This window comes from Amphiura filiformis, chromosome 12 (genome assembly GCF_039555335.1).
Source record: "Amphiura filiformis chromosome 12, Afil_fr2py, whole genome shotgun sequence".
NCBI lineage: Eukaryota > Metazoa > Echinodermata > Ophiuroidea > Amphilepidida > Amphiuridae > Amphiura > Amphiura filiformis.
In genome coordinates, this window is record NC_092639.1 from 25,260,965 (window position 1) to 25,278,140 (window position 17,176).

Sequence of the window (17,176 nt, forward strand, 5' to 3'; positions counted from 1 at the left end):
GCCGAAAAGGCCTAAAATCGTGCAAAGAAAAGATGTGTTTTCACGTGTGTTTCAATGGGACGCTGAATTGGTGGTGTGCGCCCATAAGCCCACCCCCTAGATGGCAGATTTCACTTCAAAAATGGGGGTGGGCCAGGGTTCGATTTAGAGGGGTTTTACATGCACAAATGCATGTAACTTTGGCTCTGTGCATGTAGAATTTTGCCTGTGCATGCAAAATTTTGTGTTATTCAGCCCATTTTGAGGGAAAAGTCAGAGTTGTGCATGTAAATTTTATTTTCTAAATCGAACCCTGGGGTGGGCTTATAACCGGGGAAGGGCTAGTGCTTGAATTTAAAAAATAAGAACAATAACCCCCATTTGTATATGCCCAATGTACCAGTAATTTCTATCTTTTATGTCAATTTCCTAAAATTATAAGTGTGGAATGTTACTTATCAACTGATATTTTTATATTTGTTCTTAAATATGAGAGCAAAGCATTGATTTGATTTAAGAACTTGGCCAAAATTTAGTACTGGGCTTATACCGGAGTGCACCCTTGTTCCCAGAATGTTTTGAAAAATAGGGGGTGAGCTTATAGCCGAAGGTGGGCTTACACCCGGGTGGTTACGGTAATTACAAACACATACACCCGACACACAAGTGTCAGTTTGTGATCGGACTACACAAAAAAACACAAAGTTAAAATTTTTAGTCAATTTTTTCCATCTAAAGATAAAGTATATGGACGGAATCTGATGGAAAATCTGTATTGGCGCTGTATGACATAAGATATGACCATTATTAACATAATCATGCAACTTGGTGTCCACTACACAAAACCTGTTTCAACTCATCATACCTAAAGTAAACCATCTTAAATTTTAATACAAGCACATTTTGGCCTTTCCAATGTTTATTTTTGGTTGGTCACACGGTTTCCCATTCATGTAGCCAGGCCCTAGATGAACACCACTACACATAGATATACAGTGGAATCCAAAATATGCCTATAAAAATATTGGTCCCAATGTGAGATCATGTAACAAAAATAAAATAATTTTAAATATTAATATTTACTTAACACTATTAACTAAAATAAATTCCTAATGCTAATGCACCCACTTCCGCTGTGCATTATACAGAAATGATTGTTTCCCATTGGTGCCGTCTGGTCGGTAGGTGGCTGTAAAAACAAAAGGAAGAACAGACAAGTTTGGTTATTATTTTAAATATTCTCATATAAGTAATGATGAGTGACAAAGTTAGGCATCCACTTATTAATTTATAGAGAAAAAAACACTTTCTGAGAACAGGCCAAACATATGACAAGTGTAACAATTAAAGGTGGGTGACCTGATTAACAGCCTCATCCCCAACTTTACCCTATCAAAATGCAGATTTTGGTATCAGGTGAAAGCTCATATTTTTCTTATTAACATATTGAAATTAAGCGTTCCAAATCTGTATATTTCCGAAGAAATCGTCAAAAAACTGCTGAATTAGTCTCAAATGTGGTATACCATATTTTTGACTAATTCAGCGGTTTTTTGATGATATCTTCGAAATACACCAATTTGGAACTCCTAATTTCAGTATATTAATGAGAAAAATAGGATCTTTCATTTGCTATCCATTTATTACATGATCATGATGATTATCATTAATAAAAACACTGTAGACTACCAGTTTTACGCTGTATTAAATGTCAGTAATTCCATGAAGAATTAGTCGCATTTACAATGAACATTTACATAATCTTTTTGCATGAATGCTTGAAAGGGACAACAGTTTATGTTATACATAAGTTTTAATTATGATTTTCCAAATATATCAGATCACCTTCCTTTAAGTGATCATGATTAGTAGAATAACTGTCACCACTCCAAGATATTAAGATTAGGGTTTAGTTTTAGGCCCAGGATCAACGAATAAATTAAGCAGGCACAGGGTGCAAATTTCTCCCCATAAAGCTGCCAAATGTGGTCCTTAATCATCTGGATAAAGTGCACCAGCACCTACTATAATATTCTTCAATAAAATTGTGCCTGATCAAATCATCAATTCTGTGCATAAATGGTATAAAGTGCTATATTCATATTGTCTTGTACAACTGGTAAGTGCCTGACCCTCCCACAGGAACATTTTGCTGTAGTTCTAGTATGGGAGCCAAGGGCCAAGTAAATAAGAACATTGCAGTATGTTTGAACCCTTCTTGTGCAGGAGTGCGGAAGCCATTTACAAAATATTGCCACTGGTTCATGAAAAATTGCCCCTGGTTCTTTGACCAAGGGCAATTGTTTACAAAATTTTTCCCATTTTGACCCTTGCCAGGGGTACTTCACATTTTTTTTTGTAAGTATGCGCTGCTCAGATTTAAAAAAATGTGTGTTCTGGAATGAATGGATGAGGACATAAGAGTATCTCGTCTCGTTTTGCCTTTTTGGCAATAATTAATCAGAAGTGGTAATTGGAGCCAAATTTGAAGCTAATTTTGGGATATTTGGTAGAAATATAAGCCAAAAATCTCTAGAACTTCAATCAAATGGAAGTTCTCCAGAATGGAAAAGGAGCTTGAAAAAACGGGTCTTGCAGGCAGTTTAAGGTATTAGGAGTACTTTATGATGAGATTAAGAAATAAGGGTTAGGCAGAAAACTATTATTGGGGGCGGCAACAACTATTAAGATGCTCTAAAGTTTGTACCTTAAAGCCATATTGTAATATTTGCTGAGGAGGACACCTTCAATATTTTTCAAAAACGTACCCTGCAAAAATCAAGATGCTGAAGTTTTATCAAAATCTGAGATTTTGATTAAGTGCAGAAACTGTTGTTTTATAATTACTGTGGAAATATTAGTTGCATACGTACGCGATGTTCATAACACAGTACGTACATGACATGCGGGATGGTCATACACACATCAAAGGACCATGCCGTAGCACAACTGACGGAGTGACGCGTATATAGGTGACATCAGTGCTGCGTAGATAATTCCAATTTTCTCTGTTTTACCTCAGTTGTTCGGCTCAAAATTAAAAGTGGGCATATCTGACAGTAAAAGAGCACATTTCATGGAAAAAATAGTACCATATTCATTCCAATAAGCACCCAGGGCACTTTACAAAGTCATTTTGGGTGGGCGCTTATTTTTTACCTGGTTTACCTAATTTTTTCACAAGGAGCGTTTACTAGAGACAAATTTACCTACATTATAATAGGGTCCCGACCCCCGAGATGTTCTAGTAGCTTTTCTGATGCAGTAAATGTATTGCAAATTTACACAGGACTTCAAATCCTCAAGCTATTTCATTGTATCAACGTCTATCAGTCACTTCAACATTAATGGTACCCTTTAGCTAATTGAAAATACCCTAGGTGGGAGCTTATTGGGGTATGGGCGCTTATTGGAATGAACACGGCAATCTATTTTTATGGAAATGTTACAATATGGCTTTAAAACACAAAACTTGGAAATAACTCAATCATTGCACAACAAAATCTAAATGCTGACCTGGGCCTGGGTTATCTGGTGGTTGCATTTCTCCTGCTGTCCATCTACTTGTTGATGATACAAAGGCTGCACTGGACATGTAGTGTTTAGCAGGTCCTTTATAGTCTACTAGTTCATAACTACCTGGGCCTGGTTCAGGTAAAGGTGGTGGCAGAGGCATAGCTGGAGCTGAGATACACAGGTAATGTTTCCTTCTGTAATCAAATCAGGTCACATCAAGTTAGGGTTGATCAGATCAAATTCAAATATATTAGATAAATCAAATGAGATCAGATCAAATCAAATTAGGCAATAGGGTTGATCACATCAAATATATTAGATAAATCAAATGAGATCGGATCAAATCAAAATAGGCAATAGGGTGGATCAGATCAAATTATATTAGATAAATCAAATAAGATCAGATCAAATTAGATACGATCAGATCAAAGTAGGATAGATCATAATTATAATTTTATAAATCAAATTAAATCAGATCAAATCAATTAGGTCCAATCAAATAGATCACAAATCAGATCAAATCACATCATCAATCAATATCAATGATATCAATTTGATGAGATCAAATCAAAGATTTTAATCCCTATCTAGATTCTTTGCACCTATAAATTAGTCGAGAACGGCAATATAGTGTGGCATGACTCTCTCCTATAACATGTGTGATACCATTTTCAACAACTCTTCCTATACCTTTGTACAGGAGCCAACCATTGTTAATCCGTGATGAATCCACAATTTTACAGTAGCATATACGATTATACACGAACGCAAACAAGCGTGTAAAATTAGTCATGCCTGAAACACACTTACAAGTTGAAATCATTAATTTGGAGGTAGCGGCTAAACATTGCCATTTTGTGTAGTTTTATTGCTGATATCAACAGAGAAATCAACGATCTTGTTAGGCTGATTGGCAATGATTAACTGACATTCCTCATGAAATAATCATGTGAATTATAAGATCTTTAGTTTGTTTTCGTTGCTGAAAGGGATTCCATCATGTTTTACTATTTACTGCCGAATTCATAATGATATAAAGCTTGGTAAGATCTTGATCAGGTCAGTTACTTATCATTAAATACTTACGGCATTAATGTCTTGTTTGCTTCTGCTACTGGTTCATGTGGCTTATAGTGACCTGGACCTGGATTCTTAAAAAACAAATACAAAAGCATTTTCTCATCCTGAAATCAATAGTATCAGTTCTTTTGATTCAATGTGTCTCTATAATTAATATGATCTCCAAGAAAGCCACTATGTGAGTATATACATAGCAATAAATTTGGCATTGAACATGGGACATATTACTGTAATATCCAATATCTAGAATGGGAATAGTATTACTTGTTACTTGGCCTTCAAAGCAGTACAATTTGAATTAATTAAAACCACCCCCAAAAAACACCAGCAAGGCGATTCAAAGAGCATTACACCAAATCCACAGGTCCCAGCACACTTAAAAAGTATACAAACTGATGAGTGCTCGTTCTTCAATGACATTACTTTCTTTACTGCGCTTGGTTGTTTTTTTCATTCTATAATATATATGGTCAAGCATACATTTAAGGGGGTTCGAAACGATGTTTCTGGAAAACAGAAACTGAATTTAGAACCATTTGAATAGATTGAATAAGTTAAGCTAAATACACTGAGCAAAATAGTTTTTGTTTGAAGGAAATCGGACATACGGTTGTCAAGATATGCATGTTTTAGTTTCTTTGTATTCTATTGTTTTTGCCAATATATTGATGAAGTTAATGAGGAAAATTGGCAAAATGTGCTCATGAATATTCATGTTTGCCAATATTATACCAATATCTTATGAATAAACCTTCATACTACTTTTATTTTAAATGATTTTGACATGAAACTTTGCCAATGTGTTTCTATGGCCTAAAACATTACCATGTGATTTTCCCGCCCATCTAATTTGCATATTTGCATAATTAATTAGCATTATACTTAAGGCTAATTAATTATGCAAATATGCAAATTAGATTTGCGGGAAAATCACATGTTAAAGGTTTAGGTCATAGAGACACATTGGCAAAGTTTCAGGTCAAAATTCTAAAAGGTAAAAGTAGTATGAAGGTTTATTCATAAAATATTGGGAAAATATTGGCAAAAATTAATATTAATGAGCACATTTTGCCAATTTTCTTCATTAACTTCATCAATATATTGGCAAAAACAATAATAGAATACAAAGAATCTTTCAACAGCAATATCTCAAAAACCGTTTGTCCGATTTAGCTCAAATTTTAGAATTAAGATTATTTTGCATATCTCTCTGCAACAAGTCTATTTTAATCTCAATCAGAGCAACTTGATTTTGCCTTTCGTACCACCTTAAGCTTGACTGTTTACATAGTGGAAAATGGAATCATGAAATACTAATACAATTTGGAAGCTTGTTTTATCCATTACAAAGATAGCCATACTTACTGAAGGTGGTGTTCTAATCATTTGTCTCTCTGTGCTTGATTTAAACACACTCATTGGCACCCTGATAGAGTCTTTTACTTGTGAGTCGTTTATTGTATACTGGCATGGAGCTGGCGCTGAAGACTGATTTCTGTTAAAATCTACTCGTCTACTTGTGGATTTAAATGATGCTTGAAATTGACTACCATGGTGTTTGTGTAATAATTTATCAGAAACCTGAGATACAAGGAGAAAACAAGGAAAATGAGAGTTACTACAGCATTTTGCAAAGATCTTTCGGGCTAATTGAATCACGTCATCAGCACCTCATTTGCTGATCAATCTGCGTAGCATCATGTGACACAGGCGTGGCCGTGTGGTCAGCCAGTGCGATAGGTCTTTGCAAAATAGTATAGAGTTCTATAGACTGTGTTTGATCAAATCCTAGTAATATAACATTAAGTGTTTAAAGAATTTCAAGGGAATGGTCAGCTCTGAATCTTGAAAAGGTGCTGAGATTTTATGTTGGTTTGTTTGTTTTTTATTTGGCAAGATCATTGGAATACAAAAACAAATTATAGAGACAGAAAAATCATTACAAAGTACATCAATGTGACAAATTATTTAAAGCTTAAATTAATCAGCCACAAAGCCATTTAGGAACAGGGCACACGGACAAAAAACAAAACAAAAACAAGCCGGGATAACCCATTAAGCCCGCAGAAAAGGCAAGCTTATTTCCGATGGGGTCCCAAGAAAAGATGAGAGAACAAACGGGAAACCAAAAAAATGGGAAACCAAAAAATGTTCATAAATGACATTTTTATACAGGATAGCCATTTATCAACTGTGCTAAAGCATTGCTTTCCATATGGGCGCTCATTTGAAAGTAACTTTTTTTCAAAAGTCAAAACTGACTGTGATATATATGTCGTACAGGATTGACTCTCTATACACAAGACCAGTGGCTTAACGTACACTGTAAAGGATGGATTAACTCTCATGGTTCATTTATAAATCCAATTCTAATTAAACCATGTGGAGAGCCAATACCATAACCCCATGCTCTCCCTTAATGAGCTGAGTTATAATAAGAATGAAATAAACCCTGGTTTTCAATTGTGATACTTACTTGGTAACTATTAGGTGCTGGTGCTTTTCCTACTTTATCTCTTTGTACTGCGATAGGACTATGAAAACTACTTGTAGTTCCTATTTTGTTGTAATCTTTCCTTGTTGATAGCATACTGGGTAATGCATACGCTGCTGAACCTGGACCAGCTGTGCCTTTATGTCTTGGTACACGACGTGTCTAAAAAAAGACATGGACAGGTTAAAATGAGTGTACAACAACAAATCCTATAGCTACAATTGAAGTCCTTTGACATGAATTAAAGATAAGTGCTCAAGATACAATTTTGTTCTACAAAAACATAGGCAATAAAAATAAGAAACTTCTTGTTTGAAAGTTGCAGTGCTAATTAACATTTTAATTAATTTGTGTCTGTGTGTTTAAAAACATGAATGTTTGTGACCTACTTAGATTTAAGAGACTGGACCATTTCACTCATCAAACTATTTCTTAACATGTGAGTACTTCAAGTTCAATTACAATCTTCAATTCATAGTCATAGTATGGGAGGAATGCCCAGGGCTATTAGCTAAACACCATCCTGCTTATGTGGTCAAATCTTTACTTTTTCTTTCTAGTGTCTCTGTTTAGGTTAGTATATAGTAATGTTGTATTTGGACAGACAACATTCATAGAACAATTTGCCTGGCTGGCAAGTGTGAAATTAAGTTAGGCAAACTCTTGGAAACATCATAGGCAGGGTTGTAGATAGCAGATTTTGGGTATTGGGCAGCAATTTACACAAACTTGAAATCTTAAGCTACAATTTACCAAGACTGGACACTTTAAGGATAAATTCAGTAAATTACATACATTATTTATTTGATTTGAGTAGTGGGCTCCAGCATTTAGTGGTGAGCTCTATAGCCCACAACCACCCATTGTAGCCACAACCTTGAGTATACATGCAGGTTTATTCAAATTCAACATAATTGCTCAAAAAGTTTATAATGTCACTAAAAAAATTCAGAAATTTGGAATTATTTAGGAAGACTTAAGGTTACTGCCTCTTTTGAGGTTTTGAGCAAAAAAATGGGATGATTTTGCCACATTAAGTATCAAATTTGGCCCAGAAATAATCATCGGAAAAATAAAAGTTATACCTCATCTTAAAGGTAAAGGTTTATATATTATTATTTTCCATTGTTATTTTATTTTTCAGATTCTGATTGGGATTGGGAGTGTATGTACTGGGTCATTGATTATAGCACTCGCTGTTTTTTTTTGACCAGTCACTTCATCAATTTTCCTCATTCCGATTTCTAAACCAAATTGTAGTCATCTATAAAACATCCCATAGTAACATTCTTGCTATTCAGTTTTGGTATCTCTACTTCAGAAATAAAATAAAAGTTGTAGAAAACCTAAATTTACGACTGAAATTTGTATTTTTCAAAAAATTTCTTAATGAGTCTAGCTTTCATAGCTTGTTTAATTATTTTCAAAAAAAATAACTTTGCAAGATATGGTGCATATCTTCGCTACATGTGCATACTAGAATTTGGGGATTACGATCAGCCAATTTGGAAATATCAATTTTTTTAGACGGTATGGTCAACACTTTTTAGCTTTTACACGATTCAGAGATACGGTCAATCGCGTAACATTTGTTTCAATTCTATGTTACTTATTTGACAAAGTGTCAAACGAAATTCACCCTCATAAGCCACGACAAGGCCCGGTTGCTTGTGTACTTTGCTACTCACAATCAAATGACTGCAACTGGTTAAATTCCTGATTTTCCTGGCAAGAAGACACGGAGAAATTTATATTTCACGCCGGACCATGTGTTTACGTTTCATGAGGTCATGGGTCAATCCGGCAAATCGAGATGTACACACGCGGTTGTATATCCCGTTTGGAACATGATTGACCAACGATGTTATGAATGTTAGAAGCTGTGGTCAGAACAGGGCCAGTGTTTCATATTTCTAGTCAGAACAAACCAAGGGCAAAATTAACAATTTTAGAACAAGAATGGATATCGTCAGCCTACTACGATAATTGCCTTACTTTTTTGTTGTAATTTTGAGAACAAAAGTACAAAATAGGCCTATGGTTTAACGATGCATTTGTAAATCATATGATTCATCAATCTTTGCTCAAGAACAAAATAATGATTAGGCCTGGTGGGGGGGGCGCTATCATTTTCTTCGAAGGGGTACCAAATATACAGAAGTGTTCAAAAATTTTAAGGATAAAAAATATGGGGTCATAACATTTTCGATGACCAAAATGTAGGGAGTCACAAGATGACAGATAGTGTGGTTATTTCATTCAAAAAGACTGATTTTAATGATTTCAATACAATTTTAGCCTGTTTATGGGGTAGACCTAAGGGGCTGTGCAATTTACCCCAGCTGGTAAAACTTCAAATGACTCGCCAAAATCGCTTCTACCCCCGTCGGCCCGCCAAAATTGTTTGCCCCCTCAGCGTTCCGAGCAGGAAAATTTAAGCGTTTCCGTACTGTTTTCCCAAGCCATTTTAGAGTGTTTTATTAAAAAGGCGCCCGTGAATGCGTGCAAAAAATCGCTTAGGAATTGCTTGCCTCCTTCGCTCGCCAAATATTTCTTGCCCCCCGCCAATTTTACCCTCCCCCAGGGGTCATAATTATTGCACAGCCCCTAAGGTGTAAGCCAATCAGCGGAGGGGGTCATAATTTTTTTGTTGCCGAAAAAAGGGGGGTCGTAATTTCATTGCCGCCGACTTTTTTAAAATTTCGGACCACCCTCCTTCCAAAAGCAGTAAAAACCTTTGTGTTCGATCTAATACAAAATTTGTGAACCGACATATTGTCATGGGAAGTTACCGGTATTTTGTGTTTTTGTTATTTTGTATTTTAATCAGAAGGCCTATTGGACTATTTTCGAAGTTTAGATTTTCGGATCCCTTTTGTAGGCGTAGATCCTGCTGGGATGGAGGATAAATCCCACTAATATTTTGCCAGGGTAGATGTTCCATACAATCACCCTCCCAATGTTGACGCCTGTAGGCCTATGTGGGTTTCTGCCAGGGGTTTCTGACCAAATTAACCTCATTGGCCATTTTAGTTAGCCCCAAAGTGCAAATTTTTGCACGCTCAACACTAATTTATTCCACTTTTGCATCTAGTAGGCCTATGTCACAAGTTATCTTCTAGTATTTTTTTGCTTATAATGCTGTCGCCAAAAGGTGCTGGATTCACCCTATAGGCCTACTTCAAAAAAAACCTTCCAACCCCCATCCCCCCAAATGTCAAAAAGAAATCTACACCACTGCGCGCTATCCCTTTGCCGCCTCTGCTGCCCTTCTTTTTGCCACCCCAAAGCCCCTCCCCGTGAGCCCTCTGGCGTGTATGACCGGTATGGTCATTAGGCGATAATTATGGTTTAGGCGAGTGACACCTAAAAACCGGCCCTAGGCATGCGGGGGGGAACAAGTTGATATTTTTTAGACGGGGGTGGAGGCTCCAGACTTGAAACCCGTAGGCCTACCCAATGCCATTTGACCGTGGACAGGTAGGGAGAGGCCTACCCATTTCTAAGGATTAGACCCATGTCTAAAGTTTTCTTTCCTATAGGCCTAGACCCATTTTCCCCGAAAAGATCGAGATTCACGGTACGGGGGTTTAACGGACCCATAAGGATTTTCAGCAAAATAGGGACCCATGTCTGTAAGGATTGTTTGCAAAAGCGCAATCCCGTATGCAGGCCCGTGACGCAGGGGGTGCGAGGGTGCGACCGCACCTCCCAAATTTGCAAAAGTATACAAAAGTCCCAAAATTTAAGAATTTGCGGCGTAGGTTATTTACGGTTTTTGGTCAAAAAGGTCCAAATTTTGGGAGAAAAGTCCACTTTTACAAAATCGCCCCCCCCTTTGGAAAAAAGTCCACTTTTTCAAAATCAGCACCCCCCCCCAAAAAAAATCCTGCGTGCGGGCCTGCCCGTATGCATGAGATTACCCTCCCCCTTGCGGAGGCAATAGGCATGTCCATTGTCATTGAATAATGATCAATAGACATTCAACAATATTTGGTTGATCATTTATATAATCATTTTTGTGAGCCCCGGGTTTCAGTAAATCTAGGCCCATATCTTCCATATAAATATGTTTTCACAGCACTTCTTGCATGCCCGGGCTGTAGTGCAAAACAAAACACTACTGCACGGGCCCTGCTAGCTGGGCGCATGGTTTCAAGCACAGCGATATCCCGATTCCCGTTCGTACATCCCGTTTTGATATTATATGCCCAATTTGATGAGTTTGCCGGACTGACGTTCTAATCGGAAACGCTTCAACTTGAGAGTTAGTCTCCTTCACAATCGTTTATGCTGTGGTTTACGTCGTTCTAAACACACGTCGTTCGTCCTTACAATATGCAGTCTGGACTCGAAACTAAGAGAGTACGGTAATAAATTGGTGCATACCATGGAGCTTTTAATAAATGGACCTCACGCAATACAATCGGAGTTTGTTTTCATTAGCAACGGAGACAAAATAGGGGAAATTACATATTGGCACTTTTTTCAGGATTCATGTTATTTTATATGAAGGGTATGTATGTCTTCTTGTCAAAAATATTTTAAAAAAATTTCCCTATGTCAAGGTCATGACCCAAGAGCATGTACCCTTAAGGGTCAGTCCACGGGCAATGAAAGCACTCACCTTTGATACAAAACCTACACCCATGCCTTTTTTTGAAAATGAGGTACTGTGTCGTTCTGCTTCTCTCTTTTCCTTGTATCTTCCTGGTCCAGGGTTCTCATTCTGTATTGAAACAAGGAATCAACATGCACGTACATAAATTGTGTATGTAGGTGTAATTTCTATCAAAAATAGCCAGTATTTCGGATATCACACAAAACAAAGGGGCAAATCATTTTTAGTATTATGAGCTCTGATCAGCTGATTGGATATCAAACATTATTTCACTTCTTAAATTCAAATAATATCATCTGTTCAAAATAAGTTATATACAAAAATGGCTTCTGAAGTTTGTTCGGCTTATACAAGGTGGAAATTATTCAGCTTTAATTGTTACTGCGTGTGTCAATAAAGTCTCAACTCATGCTCGCGTAAATTCACATACGCGTGCGCCAGTCACGCATTACGCAACACATAACTAGTGTAAGCATTGCGCCTAACTGCGTGCATGCCATTCTATATCAATACATGAGTCTTATTCAACTATACCATGATAGTAGCATAGCAGTATTCCAGTAAGCCTGATCTGATCCACTCAGGCCAATATTAATCAGAACATATAGTTGGATTTTGACATGTAGGAAAGGAGCAAAACGTAAAAAAAAAATTATGAGCATGAAATCTGTCTTAAAACATCAACCACAAAAAAAGTTTTCAGCATTTATCTGTTTCACTTACCACACTTGCATCATAATTGAACCTCTTGGAAGTTTGACCAAAGCCTCTCTTGTCTGCATTACTTGTGACTAGTGTTTGATACTTGCTAGGAATTGATGAATTGGCTGCTACTACTCCATGACCTGAAAAAAGAATTCAATTCAAATAGGATTCACATTGACAAGCAGGGCAATTGACAAGTTTAATTTGTATAGCAATAATTATGGCATATATGTTTATGTGATTGCATAGCAATTTGGCTAGATTGTGTAGCAAAATGCAATGCGATACTGGTTATATTATGCCCTGTTGACAAGCAGGTTTTTCTTTAAGCATTTTGCTGAAGGGGTATTTTCTAATTTTTTGGACCCTTTTAATTGTGAATTTTTCCTCTGAAGGGGTCCAAAACATCGCCCAAGGGGTATTTTTTATTGTTAGAAAGACATTTTAAACAATATGTGTTTTTTGGACAGTGGCGGATCTACATTTTTTTTGTAGAGCAGCCAGAAGGGGAAGGGGCAGGGATTTTAAAAGAACGTAATAAATGTTTTTAAAAAGGTCCACTGAGAAGTAAGAAACTTTTGCAAAATGAAGACCTAATTGAAACGGTAGGTGGACCATTTTGGCACTAGCGTGTAAAATTTAAGTTTGAACAGTTGAAAAAGCCGAAATGACAATCCATGAAGCCTTTAGGTGGCCACGTTTTCCCTATTAATATTGTAGGCATATAATTTGTGTTAAACATAGGGCCTAAATTGGCAATGTCGCACTTGTTTATCCACTACGCAGGGGGTGTCTGAGGTGGATGTTGCCCCTGAGAGGGAAAATTGTGCAAAATGAAGGTCCAATTGAGGCCATTTGGTACATAATTTTTACACTATTTAGCCCAAATCATTGCTTTAAACAGAAAAACGGATCCGAACTCTATTCAAATCTTACAATATTTGAACGCGTACATTTTCAAGATTTTGTATGCGTTGGACTTTGAGACTTTGTCTTTGGATTTGAAGGGGTCCATAAAGTGACTGAACAGCGTAAATCACGCGTGTTTTGTCTTAAAGTAAACCCTGTTGAATGTTGTTAATTCGAGAGGAAATACGATTGTTAATTTTGATTGTTGTATATTAACGTATTGTGTAATGAAAGATGTTCATAAACACAGTATTTTAATAATATTAAATATTCATGAGGCAATGAACCAATGACAGTGGATCTTTGACAAGAGCGTTGTGTGCATTGATTTTTGTAAATGTATACGGACGCAAAATTGCGTTCCCGTATTACTGTGTACTGTAATCTGAAAATTACTTTAGATCACTCGACCCAAGAAACGTGCGGACACCTGGAATTATTGGAATATTTTACCTGACCACCTACGATGCGCCCCAACATTGAACATTACAAAACTTCAATTCAAATGGACCAGCTACACTACAGAACATTGGCATTGACATCGACAAACTGCACAAACGACCGAGTACTATCTAAGTACTATTCTCTTGGTCGGGCTGACGTCACAAAGGGGAAATGGCCTTGTAAAACCAGTGTGCGCATGTGCAGTTCCCCTTTCTCGAGCTGGTTGCTATCGTGCGCTTGTGCAAAGGGACAATGTTCCCGGATGTCCGACCGAGTGAATGGACATGATGATGGAAGTAGCAAAATTAGTCACTCCGTAGTCTCCGACTCTCCTGACCTTGAATGCACTAAATTCTGTGTGAGATAACCTCTACCAGGTGTTTTACGCAGTAGCAAACAGATGCAGATACATGTAATACCATCATGACCATTATACATATGTATACGGCCCATTTCACGGTTGGGCGCCACTTTTGGTGAAAAAAACTCGAAATTTTCAAAATGGATTAAATTTCATTTAATGGGGGTTTTCTTTTCCAAATTAGACCAGATTTTCATAAAAATATCATTTCCCAGCTTAAATCTCTCTACTTCTTGAAGAAAATTATGATTTATTATCTCATGTTATGTAATTTTTTAACAAATTGGATAAATATTGAGAAGTGAATATTTATACTTTGACTGTCCAATACATAATAGATATTTAAAATAAACAAGTGTGTCATAGGCTCTCTTCTGACCAAATTTGGGCAACTTTGGTGGTGTAATGACAAATTTATGGCCACTTAAATGTAATATTTGTGGTAAAAAAGGGAAATTGACATGAAAAGGTTTACTCAACAATTTTAATAATCAAGGAATGACTCTGATATTCCACAGCTTTGAAGGTCATAATATGGGTAATGTTCACAAATAATATCAGCCAGTTTGAAAACACAGGTCAAATTCAAGATTCTGATGTTTGTTCAATTTTGGATGTGACTGATGTCAATGTGAACGGAAACCACACACTGTAAAGCAGAGTATATTTCAGAAAAATAATGCTTCAACGAGTTTTCACACCCCAGTAAATTAAATGGGATATACTGAAACATATCAACCTGTGTTAGTGTTCATTTTAAAACATTGTTTACAATTTATAGAAGCGGATGTGACATTTTCAATTGTGAACAGAATATTTCATTATTACAAACAGTTTGCTTGTCAAAAATATAAGCTTTAAGCACTTCTAACACATATATTTTGTGAGATTCTATTGAATTGAGCAATGCTAAAATGTTTTTCCTGACCCTTTATATTTTTGACAAGCAAAATGTTTATAATACTGAAATATTCCGTTCACAATTGAAAATGTCACATCCGCTTCTGTAAATTGTATACAAAACTGTCCCCTAAAGACAATCAACAAAGCCATGAAATAATCATATGTGACATGTATGAAATAATAAACCTATTTTAGAAAGTCAAATATCATGTTGTTTAAGTATTTTGACCTAAAACTACTAATTTTGAGGATGTGACATGTGAGCGGAAATTGAAGCTTTTTGAGTCCCCTGTCACAGTTAAAGAAGGCATACTGAATTAAAGATTTGTTGTGCCTTTTGATCCCCCATAAACCTGTAATGAAATAACTTCAAACTGGTATCCTAGTCCCATTCCTGTCTAAGTCTTAGTTCTTTGAAGAAACTATTTTGGATGTGACAGGTACCATGGATGTGACACATGTGAACGGAAACTTTGAAATGACATCTGTAAGCTAAGTTGATGGAGGAGTTTTCATTAAATGGTGTCATTATATAGCTTGTAGCAGGAGATTGTTAAAAATCAAGGAGAAAAAATTCTGCCACTTATTTGTTAATAAATAATTATTATACTATTTGGAAAATTAATCGGATGTGACAAAACTGTGAACGGAATTTGTTGGCAAAAATTCAAAATATCGCTGTATCTACATATTAAGAGCAACAAGTGTAATTTGTTCAACAAATAGTAACAAGACTCTGAACTTTACTAAAACACACTAGTTTGCCATTCATGTAAATTATTAGTTGATCTATTCCACATTGAATAAGGTACATAGATGTGAGCGGAAAATGTCACATCCGAATTCAGAAATTTAAATGGTTCTCATGCTAGTTTAACTGACAACTACTACTTTGTTCATGTATGGCTGTATAGTGCAACTTGTTCACTACATAAAAACAACAAAAGCAGCTGGTAGGCTCAACATAGTTAAAAGTGGCAGCATTGGAAAATAAATGTCTGTTTCCAGGTTGCTAGTAAAATGTGGTTTTGACCACTTCTTACCCCTGTGCGCCCTGAAAGATAAAAGCAGAAAGGCCGATTAAGCTAGTGGAGGTAGGCCATACAGAGACAATGAAAAATCACCAACAGTCAATTCTGTAACCCCATTATTTTTTACACACCAGGCCAGATATGTTGAAAATCAAAAAGTGGCGCCTAACCGTGAAATTGGCCATACCACAAATTGACCATGCATGATGATGCACATGTGCATGCATTGTGAAATTGTGTTTCATGATGGTGCATGGTCTATCCTGGTGTTTACCATATTCCAAAACTAAAAAGATGAAAAAGTAACAAAAGATCTAATAAAATTAATACCTTTGTGCAGCCTCCCTGTTTTCGTGGAGCCTACAGACCTTCTGTACCCGTTTTCTAGTACCTGCACACTATCCCCCATGGTTAAAGCATTTAAAATTAAAAAGAAAATGTCAATCTTGAGGCGATCTGTTTTATTTACATTGACTTGTACACTCGCTGGATTGCCGTGCAACACCCAATGTCATTAATGTTATTATGTAGTCCTACGCAAATTACTACTTTATCTTGACACTAATAGCATAGACTAATTTAATATGAAATCACTTATATTCAGCCACATGTGTATAAAATAAAATATTTAATTGTTTTTGATGAATAAAAATATAATTGATGAGAAATATGACTAATTAATTAGATTTTATTATAATTGCGGAGTGATATATAGGGATGAAGTTCCCATGGAAACACATTGGTAATTGATGTAGAAAAAAAATACTGTGCAAGCCTTGGCTGGTAATATTATACATTTTTGCTTTGAAATCAATATTTTTTATTAATTGTTTTAATATTATTAGATAAAAGAGATTGAAAGTTCGAAACTGACATTAAAATAGTAATTAATCCCCTTCCCAAAAAGGTCCTGAACTGACCAATCAGAACAAGATGGGTCGCCTTACCTAATAATATTGCGTTGATTTGATTGGATAATAGCATCCTATTAGTCTATTGGTTAATACTTAGAAAGTCGTCGCAATTTATGCACGAATTCTGTATAGTAGGTAATGACTGTGTAAGAAATTAGCAAAAGCGTCATCCCTGGGTTAATCAGCTGTTTTGGCGCGGCAAAATCAATTGCCGGTCTT

The 17,176-nt window shown here is 36.2% G+C and overlaps 1 protein-coding gene across 1 annotated transcript; it reads right to left on the reverse strand.

Annotated features, from left to right (window-relative positions):
• Nucleotides 1-299: 299 nt before the first annotated feature.
• On the reverse strand, nt 300-16,551 carry LOC140165974 (O(6)-methylguanine-induced apoptosis 2-like). Its single transcript, XM_072189335.1, has 8 exons — nt 16,374-16,551; nt 12,414-12,535; nt 11,697-11,798; nt 7,052-7,231; nt 5,941-6,156; nt 4,582-4,646; nt 3,496-3,689; nt 300-1,168 (listed from the first exon to the last, which is right to left on the reverse strand). Exons 1-8 carry the CDS (start codon nt 16,450-16,452, stop codon nt 1,095-1,097), a joined length of 1,032 nt encoding a protein of 343 aa, XP_072045436.1. The 5' UTR covers nt 16,453-16,551; the 3' UTR covers nt 300-1,094.
• Between the last annotated feature and the right edge of the window lie 625 nt (nt 16,552-17,176).